At 42.5% G+C, this 17,022-nt stretch overlaps 1 protein-coding gene across 4 annotated transcripts; it reads right to left on the bottom strand.

The window, feature by feature from the left end:
• Window positions 1-1,778: 1,778 nt before the first annotated feature.
• Window positions 1,779-13,979, bottom strand: LOC128603042 (platelet-derived growth factor subunit A). Of its 4 annotated transcripts, XM_053617224.1 has the most exons (7): window positions 12,702-13,978; window positions 11,265-11,361; window positions 7,077-7,184; window positions 6,348-6,535; window positions 3,438-3,558; window positions 3,100-3,231; window positions 1,779-2,336 (listed from the first exon to the last, which is right to left on the bottom strand). In XM_053617224.1, exons 1-6 carry the CDS (start codon window positions 12,792-12,794, stop codon window positions 3,137-3,139), a joined length of 702 nt encoding a protein of 233 aa, XP_053473199.1. In that variant the 5' UTR covers window positions 12,795-13,978; the 3' UTR covers window positions 1,779-2,336; window positions 3,100-3,136. The 4 variants fall into 4 exon arrangements, with proteins under 4 accessions (XP_053473199.1, XP_053473201.1, XP_053473200.1 ...); XM_053617226.1 differs by lacking the exon at window positions 7,077-7,184 and having other exon boundaries at window positions 12,702-13,979; XM_053617225.1 differs by lacking the exon at window positions 3,100-3,231 and having other exon boundaries at window positions 12,702-13,974.
• Between the last annotated feature and the right edge of the window lie 3,043 nt (window positions 13,980-17,022).

Genomic DNA, 17,022 nt, shown 5'->3' with positions numbered 1-17,022 from the left:
TGTGTACACAGAGTTCCAATCTTTACCTTCACAGATTATAGGCTTCACTGGCTCACATCAATCACACACACACAGGTGTGCTAAAACGAACTGCATGACATTAACACGCAGGAATTCTGCACTCTCTTTCTTTTTCTCTTATCATTTTCTTCCATCTTTTCTTTTTAATTTCCCTTCTTTGACAGCTACAGCTTTTTCCAGACCTTAAGGCAATTTTTTTTTGCTCTCTGTGACTTCTAATGTCTATGATAGATGTTTTTTTTTTTTTTTTGCATTAGCCTATTATTAGAGTATTTTACGGTAGGCGTGATACTCCAGCAATTACGGTAGTACTTGTGTCCCCTTGTGAAGCATTAATACCTGGCTGCAGCAACCACAGTCCCAGGATGGGCAGAAGAAGCACTCTACTGGGCTGTGTGAACTGTCTGGTTGAATAAATTAAAGCAGCGTGCCGTGTATTTAAACTAGTTCTGTCTAGCTAGACCTGTGATCAGCCAGTTTTATGCACTTTTAAACATAATTATGTAGCATGGGAATTTATGTTCACTGACAAACTTTCCCCTGATGTTAGCTACTAAGGCAACACTTTAGTGTAATAGGTATTTTACCTGAAACAGTAACGTGTACATGTTCATTCACCAACAATGCGTTCTGTGAATAATTGAGACGTTTACAAACGCAAACTTTTGCAAAACGTAACGTTAAAACACTGATTAAATGGTTTCTCCAATCTTATTTGTTTAAACGAAGTCCTTCCTGCATTCTCTCAGGACCTCAGGCTTCTTATCCAAGCTGAGGTAGTGCTATGCCAGGCAGCTAGCATGATCAAATCAGTGCTGATAGCACAAATGAACGCTACCTATGAAGTTAAAGAAAAGATTTCAGCACTAACTACTGACATTTATACCACCGTGCCATCGAATGAATTCTCCGTTTTGATTGGTCAGAAGGTGTTGATTCGTTTTCTGCAATAGTAAACTACAAGGCGAATCACTAATCGCAGGTTTATACGAAAACACACTCGTTTCCGTAGTAACAGATATTTCAAAGGGACTTGCACGGCGGACGCTTTTTAAACATATTTTTAAAATTGCGTGTAACTGTTGACGATGAAGTTTTCTGTAAGGAGATGTTTATTTGATGTATATTTATGGAAGGAGTCTCCAGTGTCAGTGCTTTGTAACAGTCAGAGGAAAGGAAAGGTCAAGCTACGTTCTCTTGCCTTATTATCGTCAAGAGGGAGAATTAAAAGACAGGCTGGTGAGGGATCGGATACAGGGATCTACAGCTGCTTTTTAACGTACAGTAAGTGATGGCAGGAACGAAAGTTGTTTCGCAAGACGTTCCGCAACATTAAATCGGACAATAAACGATTTTGAATTGGGAAAAAAAGTATGATGTGTTGTTATTTAATAAGTAAAATATTGTTAGCATTGGCGGTTTGCCGTGCAAGAGGAAGAAAACAGTGCGAAAGACGCAAGAAAACAATCACACTTGTGGAGGTAACAGTGACTTCCGCTTCGCATCACTCCACCTCAACGTTGATTATTTTTCCTAAAACAGCACACCCTGAAGTCTTTCCTTCCCTTCATAATGACTTCCTGACAGAGATACTACGATCAGCACTGAATTACAGCAATACCATGTAGAGGCAAATAAATATGTTATTGGAATATGAACCACTGAACCTAGCTTATTTATATATATATATATATATATATATATATATATATATATATATATATATAAAACTAAAACAAACAAAAAAAAAACATCAATGCACTTATAAATAGTTTATTAAAGGCTATTGGAGGCTGTTTTTTTTTCTACTGTACATACAGCATATGAATCTGAATAGAAAATGGGGCTACAAAAATAAGAGTGTATACTGAAAAAAGTGTTTGCTGGAAGAAAGGAATCTTGCTATAGAAGTGAATAGTTGTGTCTGTCCATTATATGGTAGATCCAAGATCCAAGCCGGGACCGTCCGTTATGAGCATTCAGACTCCACGCCGAAGCCAAGGAAAATCTGCAGTCTTTATAGTTTTGACTGAAAAAAAAAAAAAAAAAATCCGTCCATCAGCTGAATTTGCGTCTTTTTTTTTTTTTTTTAAATCAAAAAGTCCAAGAGACATCCAGTCCAAAAGGTCTGAAAGCTCCGCAACGGTCCGTTTAGCTTAATCCAGGCCAAGGTGAGTGGATTGCGGTGATTGTTTGCTCGGGCTGCCTTTTCTCTGGATGATGTCAGATAGAATCAGTTTTGATTAGACAAGATGGCTGGCCCTTCTTTATCACCACACACTCTCCAAGTCGATCCAGTCAGATTCACCGTACATCTGTGAAGCCAAAAAGAAAAACACACACACACACACACACACACAAAGTCATGTATTGCTGTATTTGTGTATAAACTTTAATGTTAACCTCAGTAGTGAAATGAAATGGAATTTAGCGTGTTAGTTTTTCGCTTGGGGGGGGGGTCTTTGGGGCATACCGAATACACGCCCCGCTCAAACAAACGTAAATTAAGCATTAAACTAATGGATCGTTGAGGTTGTTTTCACACTTGAGTCCAAACTAAACCCTGTTTGCTCTCCACATTTGGTGGGAAGTGAAATCTGTTTCTGATTTTCTGTTTCCTTGGTTTTCGTTGTGAAAAGGTTGTTACGGCATTTGAAAACAAACAAACAAACAAACCAAAAAAAATTGTAGATTTGTTCGGAAATTTGCGCTGTGATTGCGTGCACTGACAATATCGCAAAAAAAAAAATGTTTTCGCCCAATGAATTCTTTCATGTGAAAGCAAAGCGGAGCTTATAAGCCCCGCCGTCCAAACGATCCAAGAACCGGTCGTGGGCGTGGACTCAAGTGTGCAAACGCCATTAGTCTTCCCAGTCACGCTCAGTATTATTAGTATACCGATGTCATAAGTGATCACAGATTAGTGCTTCTCTCATTAAACCACCTCAATCAACGATCTTTATGTTACGAGTTACGGATGAAACCCATCAGCACCGCAGAACATTCCCTCCACCTGAGCGGCTGATCAGGACGCTGATTGGTTGATTGGTAAATCGATTGAGCTGCCCGGTTGCTCACCTCCTACCTGCCAACTCAGTCCGGCGGCAACGTTAGACTAAGACCCGAGAGTGTACGCTTTTTCAGATTTTTTTTTTTTGTCCGACTTTTCCTGTATCCTTTTCCTCTTTTTAGCTCTTGCCCTAGAGTGGCCTGCGAATGGAGGGATGATGGGAAACGGGGAAGAGAAGGAAAGACAGATTGGAGTATATTCAAAGCCTTACAGAGTGTGTAGAAATGGCAGACCAACAATAAAGCAGGACTTGTTTTTCTTTGTTTTGTTTTGTTTTGCGTCACTCGAGGAACCAAACCAGATTAAAGGGGTGAAGGAAATGGTGTGTGTGGGTGTGTTTGTGTACCTGTGTGTAAGCGGGACTCTGTGTGGTGTTTGGACACGCACACACACTCCAGATGATCCTCCAGCTGCACCTGCACCTCCCGCAGTTTCGGTTTGCGACGCACATACTCGATCTTAGCCACCTGAGACGGAGAGCAAGAGAGAGAGTGAGTGAGTAAGCGAGAGTGAGTGAGAGAGAGAGACAGCAAGAGAGAAAGAGAGAGCAAGAGAGAATGTAAGTATCAAAGCTGTGTGAAGAGTTTGTACACACACACACCCATATTTCTCTCTGGTGTTGGAGAGAGGTAAGTCCAGGTGAGAAAAGCACATGGTGTGCAGCATGATCTACTTCAAGTGAGTTTTCTCTATATAAACACACACACACACACACACACACCGTATACTGAAGCACTCCTGAACTGCCTGCGCCAGCCCCCTGAAGGCCTGATTATACAGAACTCCATTCATGTCTCAACACACACACACACACACACACACACACACACACACACACACACACACACACACAAACTGGAGAACAGCTCTGGAAAACACAGAAAGAGACAGACAGGCCCCGCGGTTCAAGCGAGGTTAACGCTATTGAACGCTCCCGAGGGGAAGTTTTGGCCTGAAACCCAGTAAGTTCAGCAGCCATGAAATCCTCGCGTTCCTCCCTTCCTCTGCCAGACATATAAAGCCTTTTCCACTTGAGTTTAAAAAACGTTTGTACAGTAGTACAAGCCGAGGAACAAGCGTCAACACGTCGGCAGCCAAGAGAAGCACTCCTGTCAGGACCGTGAGCAAACTCAGGCTTCGAGTGCTTGTTGAAAGCAGCGTAATCAATTACGATAAATGTAAACAAACTCATTCGTTTGCTATTAAAAAAAAGGCTTAGCTCGAACACTGCAGTCAAACCCAAGCCCTGAGTGGCTGTCGAAAGCAATGCTACGGTCATTACTGTTACCGTACGAATAAATCATGAGGCTGTGCAAAGCAGAACGGCCATCACTGGTAATGTAAACTAGCTAATTCTATCTCTATTAATGGACAGCTAGCGTCTGTACTATAACCAAACTAATTTTCCTCAGGTTACAGTATTGACACTAGTTCTCCTTTTACCTTAAGCAGCTTTTTTAGATTTAGATTTGGAACTAGCATCAGTACTGTATGTGCTATATGCCATAGGACTCTGGGAATATAGATAAGATACACTCCCTTGAAAAGAGAGTTAGCATTATTACTGTAACCAAACAAATTCCATCTCTATTAAAATAAGAACTAGCATCAGTACTGTAGCCAAGCTACTGCTGTCTCTTTATAGAAACTAGCATCGATATTGCAACCACGCTATTAAAAGAACTAGCATGAGTAAATAAAATACTTCTGTCTATGTTCGAAGTGGAATTAGCAACATTCATGTATTCCAGCTCCATGTTAAAAGGAGAACTAGCATCCAGCCTGACTCTGTCAGAGTTAATAAACAAACTAGTATCGGTTCTGTGAGACAAACTAATCCGTCAGTGTTGAAAAGAGAACCAACAGTACTACAGTGTCAAAGTAAAGTCTGTCAGTGTTGAAAGGAGAATTACCATCAGTCGTGTTTCCAAGCTAACTCAGTCAGTGTTGAAAGGATAATTAGCATCAGGCATGTTTCCAAGCTAATTCGGTCAGTGTTGAAAGGAGAATTAGCATCAGTACTGTGTCCAAGCTAACTCTCTCAGTGTTGAAATAATTAGAATTAGTACTGTATCTATGTTAACCATGTCAGTGTTGAAAGGAGAATTAGCATCAGTTCTGTGTCCACGCTAACCCTGTCAGTGTTGAAATAATTAGCATCAGTACTTTGTCCAAGCTAACTCTTGTCACTGTTGAAAGAATTAGCATCAATACTATATCCATGCTAACCATGTCAGTGTTGAAAGGAAAATTAGCATCAGTTTTGTGTCCACGCTAACTCTGTCAGTGTTGAAATAATTAGCATCAGTACTTTGTCCAAGCTAACTCTTGTCACTGTTGAAAGAATTAGCATCAATAAGGTGTCAAAGCTAACCCTGTCAGTGTTGAAAGAATTAGCATCAATACTGTGTCCAAGCTAACCCTGTCAGTGTTAAAAGGAGAACTAGCAACATCATTTAGCCCAAGCTAATACTGCCATTGTTAAATGGAGAAACACAGTATCCAAGCTAATTTTGTCCACGTTAACAGAGAACTAGCATGAGCGCTGTATTTGGGTCTCGGTCAAAAGGAGAATTAGCATCAGTATCCAAGCTAATCAGAGTTCTCTCTAATCTCTCCGAGTTAAATCTGTACTGTATCCAAGCAACCGATGTCAGTGTTTGAAGCAGAACCAGCAGAAATACAGCACCTGTTTCCTGTGGTTTATGTAGCCAATGTAACTGCTTTCCGATGGTCCAAAACAGAACAAGTCTAGGGTTATAACCGTTCTACACTGCTAGAGCTTAGAATATAACAATAGCCAGCGGTAAAAGAACGGAGAAAGAGAAAGTGAGTGCACGTTGTAATGAGATGATATCTATCTCTCGCTTTTGTCCTTCGCTCGTGTAATAGCGTGTCAGGTTCTTCCTTTATCTAGCACGAGTTAACTCGGCCTCACCTTCACCAGAAAACGAGCTCTCGGATAAGACACGGAGCGGAGGGCGCATGCGCCATTTCTTTATGCGCCGGTAAACCGAGCACCGCACGGCTGTTTGTGCATGAATGAATGGCGCTTGGAGGACGGGCGTAAAGGAAAGAAGAGAAATAATACAGAGGGAAGAAAGAAAAACAAGTAAAGTATGCTGTATATAGTGGGTGTGTGCACACAGCAGAGCTCTCAACCTTTGTACTTCCAGTGCAGTTTGGTGCGTGTATATGTGTGTGTGTGTGTAAGATAAAGTTTTAGTGTGTGTTAATTGTGTTGTTGTTTTTTTACCTTGACACTCCGGTGTTGTTTTTTGCTAGCATGGCAGCGCATGGCGCTGGTGTTGCAGCAGCCCGAGCACCGTGCCACCTCTACGCATGGTGGCCAGATGAGGAAGTTCGCGGCTGTAGGGTCCACCTGAGAACGTGGGATCTCGTACACCTCCGTCCGAGTCTTGCACGCGGCCGGGACTGCTTCCTCTACACACACGCACACACACACACACACACACACACACACACACACACATATTTATTACTGAGTTATTAGCCTGTTTGACCAATCGCTTGCATTAAACCCTAATAAATCACACATAAGTAGGCCTATAAATAATGCACAAACTCAACCACGCCAATAAACAGAATATTTTAAACTTTTAAATTATGAGTGTAATATTTCAACATTTGGATTAGAAAAATAAATCTTGTCTTGATGAGGTCTGTGATTTGTGAAAAGGGTGTGTGTGTGTGTGTGTGTGAAAAGACATTCACTAATATCATAGTATTTACGAGAGACAGACAGGACACACGGCGCACGCCGCTACACAAACACACAGCTGGATCAACACACTCCGTACGCCTACACTAATCTAACAGAGATTCGGTGCTTATCTAAGAAGGTTATTCAGTTCAGACTCGAACAGGCTGCAGCATGATCGCTGACACGTATGGAATCTCTACCTATTAGGCTCAGTGTGTGTGTGTGTGTGTGTGTGTGTGCACGCACGTGTGAGTGTCTTACCAATGCTCCTCTTGTGTCTCGGGCGTGTGTGTGAGCTCTTGAGGTTGGTGTTGTGGTCGAGATGTTCTTTGCTGTAGCGCCGTTTAGTCTCCTGAACCACCTCGTTCTCTGCACCAATCAGAACAACACAGAACGCAATCAGCGTCCCTGTAAATCGACCAATCAGGACCCGGTTTTCCCCTGAAAGCATTGTACCGTACGACACACGTACGATTCGTAAACCCTCTGTAAACATTTTTCTTTTGTTGTCGATTCTATTTAGTCACTAATTAGAGCACCTTTATGGCCTTTATCATCAAGTACACCACTTGTCATTACAGCCACGCCCACATCATGTAGACTCTGGCTCAAGGCCACGATCAGACAGCACGCTTAAATCAGATACGAGTTTATGTTTCTGTAACCCGAGGACATGCGATTAGTGTGCTTTGACGAACTCCTAGCTTTTCTTTCTTTTTTTTTTTTTTATTGTCGACCGAAAACCACATGAATAAGCTTGCAGTCATAAAAGATCATATTACGCATGTCTAGACTCGACAACAATTAGATATGTATCAGACACACGAAAACAGGCCCGGGCAACAGCTGGCACGCGGTTACGTAGGGCCTATAGAACATGGGTACTGTGAAAGTTTAATACGATGTAATACTTGAAAATCAAAGTGGTTCGATTTTCATTTGGAAGCTCGAGACTAATAAATAAAAGATCATTATTACCGTCATACTGATCATTATTACAGACATACCGTCTCTCATCGCTACCAGACGAACATGACGAACGTGTGACCTCGCGACTCTCGTTGTCGCCCAGAAGAGACTTCGGTGTTTAGACGAGTGCAAAAGTCACAGCTGTAAAGGTATAAAGCTATAAAGTGTTTATAGTTTAAATCCCCTTAATTTGCTTATGAGTGTTTGATGTGAAACTGCTGAGGTCTGTTATCCAAGCCTGCTCGTCACAACGTCTTTCTCTTTCATGTGGTTGTTTGTATGCTAATTCTTTAAGGAATTTTTTTTAGAGGTTCATCATACAAAAAAAAAAAAAAAAAAAAGAGAGAGACATGAAAATTGTTTTGGTCTGTTATGAATGCCAACGTAATATTACAATTACTATTACAATTAATACATATTAATATAAGAAATCACATGTCAGGTGGAAAACATGACAGGGTGTGCGGTTACTATAGAAACTGTAAGGTATTACATCTGACCAATCAGAATTGAGAATTTAACAGTGCTGTGGTATAAATCATATCATTACAGAATAATCATCACATCACAATTTTGTCAAATCATATTTTTAAAAAAAGTTTATCATTCATAACTAAAGGTTTTTTGTTTGTTTGTTTGTTTGTTTGTTTTTATATGAAATGTGTGTTCTTTTATTGGACAATGCACATTAATGCCGCAATACCTCACGAAGTCAATAGGAGATGATGATGACGATTAGCATTGCTTATTATCGGCTACCGTATACTACAATGCATTGTGTGTCATTTATCTGGATTAAGAGTGTTTGGAGTATTTGTTGAGCCTGACTGAAGAGATTAGGAATCTTTGAGGAGCTTATGTAGCGTTCCTGGTGCTCGCAGACGTCGAGTATGAATTAGAATTCAACTAGAAAATCACTAAAAGGGGCAGTGGTGGCTTGGCGGTTAAGGCTCTGGGTTACTGATCAGAAGGTTGGGGGTTCAAGCCCTAGCACTGCCAAGCTGCCACTGTTGGGCCCTTGAGCAAGGCCCTTAACCCTCTCTGCTCCAAGGGGCGCTGTATCATGGCTGACCCTGCGCTCTGACCCCAACCTCCTAACATGCTGGGGTATGTGAAGAAAAGAATTTCACTGTGCTGTAATGTATACGTGATCAATAAAGACTCATTATCATTAAAAAGCTGTCGGTTCGTACAACCACCGAGACTAAAATATTCCCAGGCGTTTATTTCCAGGGACGAGCAGATGCCGTGAACGGAGCTCAATGGAATTCCGGTGCCACCACGGTGGCGACTTTGACTGACCGCGTCCAAATGGAGTTTAACATCACCCTCTGTGTGGAGATTCTTCGCTGGAAACTTGATCCGCCCTACTTCGTGCGTGTAAAACGAGCCCAGAAGAGCAAGTCTGGTAAATAAGCACGATCACTCACTCATCCAACCAGCAGATCCACTCCGGAGAGCGTGGGGGCATGGTAAGGAGAGGGCAGATTTGATTCAGTACGCTTGAGCTGTACCCTGCACACTAGCTGAGCCTTTCACACACTCGTTAGCAGACTCCAGAAAACACACTCCCTGAGGCGATCTCACAGACACACACACACACACACGCTCGCTAGGAATCCGACATGAATAATACATTACAGTGCTGGCATTCAGCCTCGCTAAGCTCATAAAGGCTGCATGACAACGCCATAATGGAGAGAGTCTCTTGACCTCCCTCGAGCTGCAGCAGCGCTACACATGCAGTCGTTTGCATTTCAATTACGCATCCACAGGGGAAATCTTGAGCAGAGACGCCGGTCTTGATGGAGCTCCTTTGCACTTTTCTTTATCAGATGCTCCTGAACATCTGCTTCTGGTTAGCATTAACCAAACGTTCTTGATGGGTACAGAAACGTTTGGGTTTTTTGGGGGGGATTTTTTTTTTTTGGGAAGCAGAAGCTTTTGAGTGGAAGTTCATCAACTTTGCAAGAAAAAAAAGTGTTCGAGAGGTGGAACTGGTTCGATCTTCAGTCTTCAAGAAGTTAATGAGTGTGTCGTTTATGCTCACTGCCCACGTCTAACTGCCAACTATTAGGAATGTTCCTGCACATCCCTGTTAAAGTGTCCAAAATCACAGATAACAGAAAGTTCTTGTTTCGGATTCTTCAAACGTTCGCAAGCAAACAACCTCCTTCTTTTGGTTTCTCCAACGTGCTGCCATGCTGCGAGAGATAGTTAATGACAACTGAGGATTTAAGCTCCGCAATTGTGGCGTGCACCATCGTTATCCTTCTTCAAACCATTTACTTCTCTTCTGAGAAAAACACTCTGGCAATCGCTTCTTAGATACACCAGAACAAAGCAACCATCCTGTTCAAACAGGCCACACCAATCCTGAAATTCTATATCCCTACTAGTACCTTTGATTTCTTGTTTTACCATCAACACAAACCTGATAGGACTAAGCTGCAGCGAAGTTCAGGAATTCTTGCCTCATCAACCATCGCCAAAGGTCAGACTGCACTTTGTGGCTTTAAATCACTTCTTTGTTTCGTCCCGTCGTCGCGCTTTCTTTCTCCGACACCGACTAATCTAGGACGACAAGAGAGGTCCGGCCAAAACAGTGACATCCGTCAAACAAGTTCACACGCAGGCAGTATTCGCGGCGCCTTGAGAGACAAGACAGAAGCGCCCGTCTCTGGGCAACGGTCCTTGAGGCGCTTGGCATCAGCACAACTGGGCAGTTATGTGAACTTTTGAACGTGGTGCTAGATTAGGAGCATGTCCTTCTTGAAGACTTACATTCTGCAGACTGCTACACTGGCTAGTACATCCTAGAACATGGTCTATTCGCATCTGCACACAACGAAAGCAGCTACAGTTCAAACGCACACTCACGCCAGGGGACAAACAAATCTGGCTAGCAGACTGGATAACTTGTTCTATGCTTAAATCAGCTAATTTATTCCATCGGTGATGAGCGGAACTGTAACTAAATGTACACGTGGTTGTCGAGGCTCGGAAACGGGGACGTATACAAAACACTGTATACGCCAGTGATTTCATTAAAGAACGGACAAATAACAACGTAGTATAACGTAGACTGCGAGTAACAAGAATGCGCAAAAAATATATACGTAGCATGATTATGTGACTCAGGTGACATAGATAATGCAAGAAACCGATGAACAACAATAGGGAGGAGGGAAAACAATATCAACGCAACAACAAAAGCATCGCTTTGTGTACGTGGCCTGGATCATGTGTGTATTACAGTGGTATACTAACTCTTCAGAACATGCTACCAACAATAGGCAGAACTCTATGCACTAGTGAAGTGGCCTAGTCTGAAAACAAGTACCCACAATGGAGCGCCGCCAACAATTCCCACAGCTCGTGTGTGACATCATCTCATAGATTCCAGTAGGAGGTCAATCTCGCAATATTTACTGATATAGAACAAAGTGTGCAGATTGTACGAAACCTAACGTGGAGTACCTGCAGTGTGCAACTCCAGAAGCCGCTGGAGGTCACTCATGGTGTGGATCTCGCTGTTGGACAGTCTCTCGATGAGCTCTCGAGGAATCAGCGCCTCCTTGAAAAGCAATATTGTTCAGTTAGTACGGATAATCATAAGAGTCTTCATAAATACGTATGAATGCAATCGTCTTTAGGCTAAAAAACGGGAGTCTCAGTGAATCAAATAACCGTATCAGTTATTACATATTTTGTGTAAACGTCCTCAATTGCAGCACTCGAGTCCCATTTCGGAGCACGTGTACGTCTCTGGAGTATTTATACTTTTGGAAAACTTTTACTTCGCTACCTTTAAAGGAGACTTTTAGACACCACCACATTTCTGCGCTTTGCTACGGTAATAAACTGCCTATTTTAAGCATGAGTGAATGGCAAGTGGAAAAACCCCAAAGCACTGACTCTGACTGTTCATACTTAACCAAAACATGGGTAATTGTTTGGGTGTTTCTGGACAGAATAAAAACGACTCATCAGTGCCTACCTGTGCTGCGTGGAAACTAACCTGACATTAGTCATGTCCTGGAGTCTCGTAGTCTCCGAGGTACACAGTTCCTTTCACTTAAAATGTGTTAGACATGCCTATTAGCCTACTAAAGTAGAGTCTACACACATCGTAGGTTATTAGTACTGCACGAATACTCTTAGCCTAACAACCTGTAGGAATGTAGTGTGTTATTAGTACTAGGTAAGTGCTATATTAGACTACTAAACTGTGGTCTAGACACATACATGAAAATATTAGCACTACATAAGTACTATTAGCCTATTAAAGTATAGTCTAGATAATTATGCTCTACACACTTATAGTAGGTTATTAATAATAAATAAGTAGTTTTAGGCTGCTGAAATATGGTCTACACATATACAGTAGATTACTGGTACTAGACAATGCTCTAAGTCTTCTAAACCATAGTCTACATGCATACAGTGACTTATTGGTACTAGATAAGCCTTATTAATCATTAGCCTAGTAAACTACACTCTATACAGCCATATAGTAGGTTAAATCCATTATGGTGTAGGTCACATTTGAAAGTTAATAACTGGTCACCTACAAACATTCAGCATTCAAGCTAGAATTACACTCTCAGAGGAAAAAAGGGTTCTTTAAGTAGTTCTACCTTTCTAGGAATTTAGGAATACATGTATGCTGAAAGGCTACACACTGACAGGAACCTGGTTCTTAGATTCATCACCTGTCCTGCCATTTCTAAATGCAAGTCATCTGTGGGAAAATAAAATCTTACATAAACCGGAGAGCCCTTTTATGATTTTTTTCTATGCGTGCACCTCGTCGGCACGCGCGCGCGCGCACGGTACAGTTAAACTGCACGGTACGCGAAACTGTAAAAGTTCCGCGCGCAGGTGGAGTGTGCGGTGTTGGAAGCGCGTGCTCACCCCGGTTGCGGCGGCGGCGGCGGCGTGCGGCACGGAGAAGCAGCAGCAGCAGCAGCAGCAGCACGCGAGGAGGCAGCAGAGCGCGGCTCTCATCTCCGCTCACGCGCGCTTTCACTGCTTCCCATGGAGGGTCGGACCGCACACACGGTCGCTGGCGCGGTCGAGTCGAGATCCCCGAAACGCGACCGACTCGATCATCGCGTTCCAAGTGATCGAAAATGAAGACTCGGTTTCTCCTTTATCTTCGCTGCATCGTGCACGCGCCGTCAACGTGATATAAAACAACAACAATTGTTAAAAAAAAAAAAAAAAATTGTTTAAAAAAAGAAAAGTAAAAAAAAAGACCGAATAGGAATCCTTTCGGTGATGAAGAACGTTCTCCTCCTCGACGTAATCCCAAATTGTGCCGCAGGACCGAGATGTGAGCGCGTGTCGCTTGTTTGTTTTTGGGGGTTTCCCCGTGAAGCGCGCGCTCCACCGAGCTCCGTCTGGTCGTGAATGAACTCTGAACGCTTCGTGGCTCCAAATAAAAAAATGCGACGGAGGCGCGCACACGCACGCGCGCCCCCGCAGCCTCGAGCGGTCGGTCCACCTGTAACGTTCGCGCACTTGAAACCAACCCAGCCCCCGTTATGAAGATTTTTCAACCTCCCCAAAAGAAACTAAAGACAAAAAGTGAAGGGTTTTTAAAAAAATAATGCACATTTTAGTTTCTCCAGTCGTTTTAGAAAGAGAAATAAACATTTAAACAATTCTACAGCGTGTCTTAACTTCGGTGTGGACAGAAAACCCTTGCTAAAGATTTAGAAACAGTGTTCTGACGTCACAAAGTCAGAAATAATAATAATAATAGTAATAATAATAATAATAATAATAATAATAATAGGTACTAATATACATGTCCTTGTCCCACCATGGCCATGTGTGTGCGGAGTTTGCATGTTCTCCCCGTGCTGCGGGGGTTTCCTCCGGGTACTCCGGTTTCCTCCCCCAGTCCAAAGACATGCATGGTAGGCTGATTGGCGTGTCCAAAGTGTCCGTAGTGTATGAATGGGTGTGTGAGTGTGTATGTGATTGTGCCCTGCAATGGATTGGCACCCTGTCCAGGGTGTACCCCGCCTTGTGCCCGATGCTCCCTGGGATAGGCTCCAGGTTCCCCATGACCCTGAAAAGGAGTAAGTGGTAGAAGATGGATGGATGGATGGATACTTTTCCTTGTGGTACCGTCTTCCATGTTGTTCATTCTGAGATGCTTTTCTGCACACCGCGGTTGTAAAGAGTGGATATTTGATTTTCCGTAACCTTTCATCCCGCTCGAACAAGACTGTCTCTCAGAAATCTCCTTGTTGCTGAGGTGGTACCATTAAAAGGAGATCTTTTCTACATCCTTTATCTGGGAAGGTGCATGTGATCTACTGTTCCTTTTAATTAGCTTTAAAGCGTTATGCTCCTTTTAAAATCTAATTATGTACAGTGAATTATGTCCAGGGTGTGCCTCGCCTCGTGCCCCGTGTCCCCTGGCATGGGCTCCAGGCTCCCCGCGATGGTACCACTCCAGCGACATGCCACTTTTATAGTAACACATGTACACCTGCTGGTTCATCTAATCAGCCAATCATGTGGCCACAGCATATTGCATAACGTCATGCAGATACTATGGTTAATGTTCACATCGAACATCAGAATAGGGGGGAAATAAATATGATCTCAGTGACTGTGGCATGGATGTCGGTGCCTGACAGGCTGGTTTGCGTTTATTTCCGAAACTGCCGATCTCCTGGGATTTTCATCCACACAGTGGGCGGCTGCGGCTCAGATAGTAGAGCGGGTTGTCCACTAATCGTAGGGTTGGCGATTCGATTCCCGGCCCACGTGACTCCACATGCCGAAGTGTCCTTGGGCAAGACACTGAACCCCAAGTTGCTCCCGATGGCAAGTTAGCGCCTTGCATGGCAGCTCTGGTACCATTGGTGTGTGAATGGGTGAATGAGAACCAGTGTAAAGCGCTTTGGATAAAAGCTATATACTATATAAGTGCACCATGTACCATTTTACCATTTACGACAATCTCTGGAGTTTACACAGAATGGTGCGAAAGACAAAAAACATCCAGTAAGCAGCAGTTCTGTTTGTTGGTGAGAGATGTCAGGGGAGGATGACCAAACTGACAGGTGGGGCGTGGTAAATCATATAACCACTCTTTACAGCCATGGTGTGCAGAAAATCATCTCAGGGCGACCGGTTTAGTCTCGTTAAAAAACTGCCAATCCCAATTACCCATATCTGTCACTAAGCGCTAACAGTGTCTCTGTAGGGAGGAGGGAGAGTTAATAGTTGAGATGGGGCTTACATCACAAATAGCCCCAGCAGACTAATGACTAACTGGGGAATGAAGAAGGAAGGGTGTCATGTTCCTTTCACCATCCATCCATCCATCTTTCCATCTATCCTCCCATCCTCCCTCCCTTTCTCCATTTTGAATGAGTGAACCTTTAATCATTCCCCTTTGGTCCAGACAGGAAGCTCCACAGACACTTAGCCATTGGAGAGAGGTGATGTGAGGAAAAAGTGAGCTTAGACAATAGTGGAGGAAAAACAGGGATGAAGGAGAAAGGCCATGAAGAGGTGAATGCAATGTCCCGTAACTGAAACAACAGTAGATAAGGCAGGTCAGGTGTACACACACACACACACACGCACACACTCACACTCAGACACACTTAGCGTGGGTTTGGTGACTGTTTCTGGAGCTTTTAAGATGCCACCATGTTCCGTAACTCAAGTGCGCCCTACCTGACTCACATTACACAACATTCTTTCTTGTTATATGCTGTTTTGTCTACACAGTGATGTTACCACAACTGACGCAAATGACATTATATTTCACCTTAGGAATCCAAAGAACATCTGATCTTGACACTCACAAAAGAAAAAGAAAAAAAAAAAAAATCCCACCCAAGAATCATCAGCTTCTGTTCATCTATTTAATGTGAATGAAGAAGTCTTCCAAGAAGCTGTAACCACTAAACCCCACACATCAGAGCTTTCAGGGCATCAAGAACTTCAACAAGTCTTACTGTTGTTAACTGTCAAGATAATACTTTAAATACAAGAGCATTCCCTGGTCGGTTTTGTTTTTTTTAGGGCTTAGGTGGTGGGTGGCTTGGGGTGTGAGGAGCTAGCGGTTCAGATGATGGTAATTTGGCACGATGGTAGCCAGAACTATACTGAAAAAATACGAACAATATATAATAAGCAAGCCATTTAAAAAAAATTTTTTGCATCCTTCAGCTTTTAGGGTTTCCCAAACAAATTTCTTTACACATAAAATACATGCACTCATACAGTAATAATGGTAATAAACTCCTAATACAGCTGATAATTATTGTAATAATAATTCCTTAGATTTATAATAGCGCTTTACATTGTATGGATACACCCATCAAGACATCAGACATTAACCCAAGACCAGTATCGAACCGGTGACCCTGGATCTATTTCTGTTATTGTACTTTTTCAGGTGGGAAGCAACATCATTGGTGAACATTCTTTCATGTCTGAGGAAATGATGGATTCAACAGTCAGCAATAAGCGTCCAAAACATTAAAAAAAAAAAAAAAAATCTTCCTTTCACCCACATCTAGCTGCAAAACAGCTCAAAAACACCGAGGACAAAAACATCCTTACAAACTGGGAACATGGCGGAGTTTCCATTTCATATTCATTTCCATTTATAGTTCCTTCCATTCATTATAAGAATAAAGGTGTAGAGATCGGCTTAGGTCATATATGGTAGTTTATTGTGCATAAAATTATTAAGCTACTTGTTATTCAATGCAGGCAATTTGTATTGTTTAACCCTTTACTGCATGGCATTGCAATATTTTTGACTGTACAGTACAGTTTGTTATGTTTCCAATGATTCTAGCATGCAGTTTAATTGCTTTCTTACAAAAAATGTATTGCAATTTTACAATAGTCTGTTTAAAAATATATATATATTCTTAGTCACATGAATAATCTTTAAAATATGTTAAACATGATTAACATAATAATGGTTTACATCATGGCTTCAGCACAAGTGTACTAAGTGGCTGAGAAAACCTGTTTGGAAAACTGACTTCCGGTCCGGAACGTTTGGATAAGTTTCCTGTAAGTCGTTTTTATAGACGCTTTAATTGACGGGCCACTGTAGATCCTGGGGGAGGAGCTTCGTGAACATGGGCGGGAAACGAATACCCAATGTTGCTAGTTTCTTCGTCTGAGCCCCGCCCCTTTCCCCCTCAAAAAAGGAACTCGCAGGGTGTACGTAACTTCAACA

Source organism: Ictalurus furcatus, chromosome 27 (genome assembly GCF_023375685.1).
Source record: "Ictalurus furcatus strain D&B chromosome 27, Billie_1.0, whole genome shotgun sequence".
In the NCBI taxonomy this organism is placed as follows: Eukaryota; Metazoa; Chordata; class Actinopteri; order Siluriformes; family Ictaluridae; genus Ictalurus; species Ictalurus furcatus.
The sequence above is the reverse complement of the archived record's forward strand: the minus strand, read 5'-3'. Positions and strand labels throughout refer to the sequence as shown.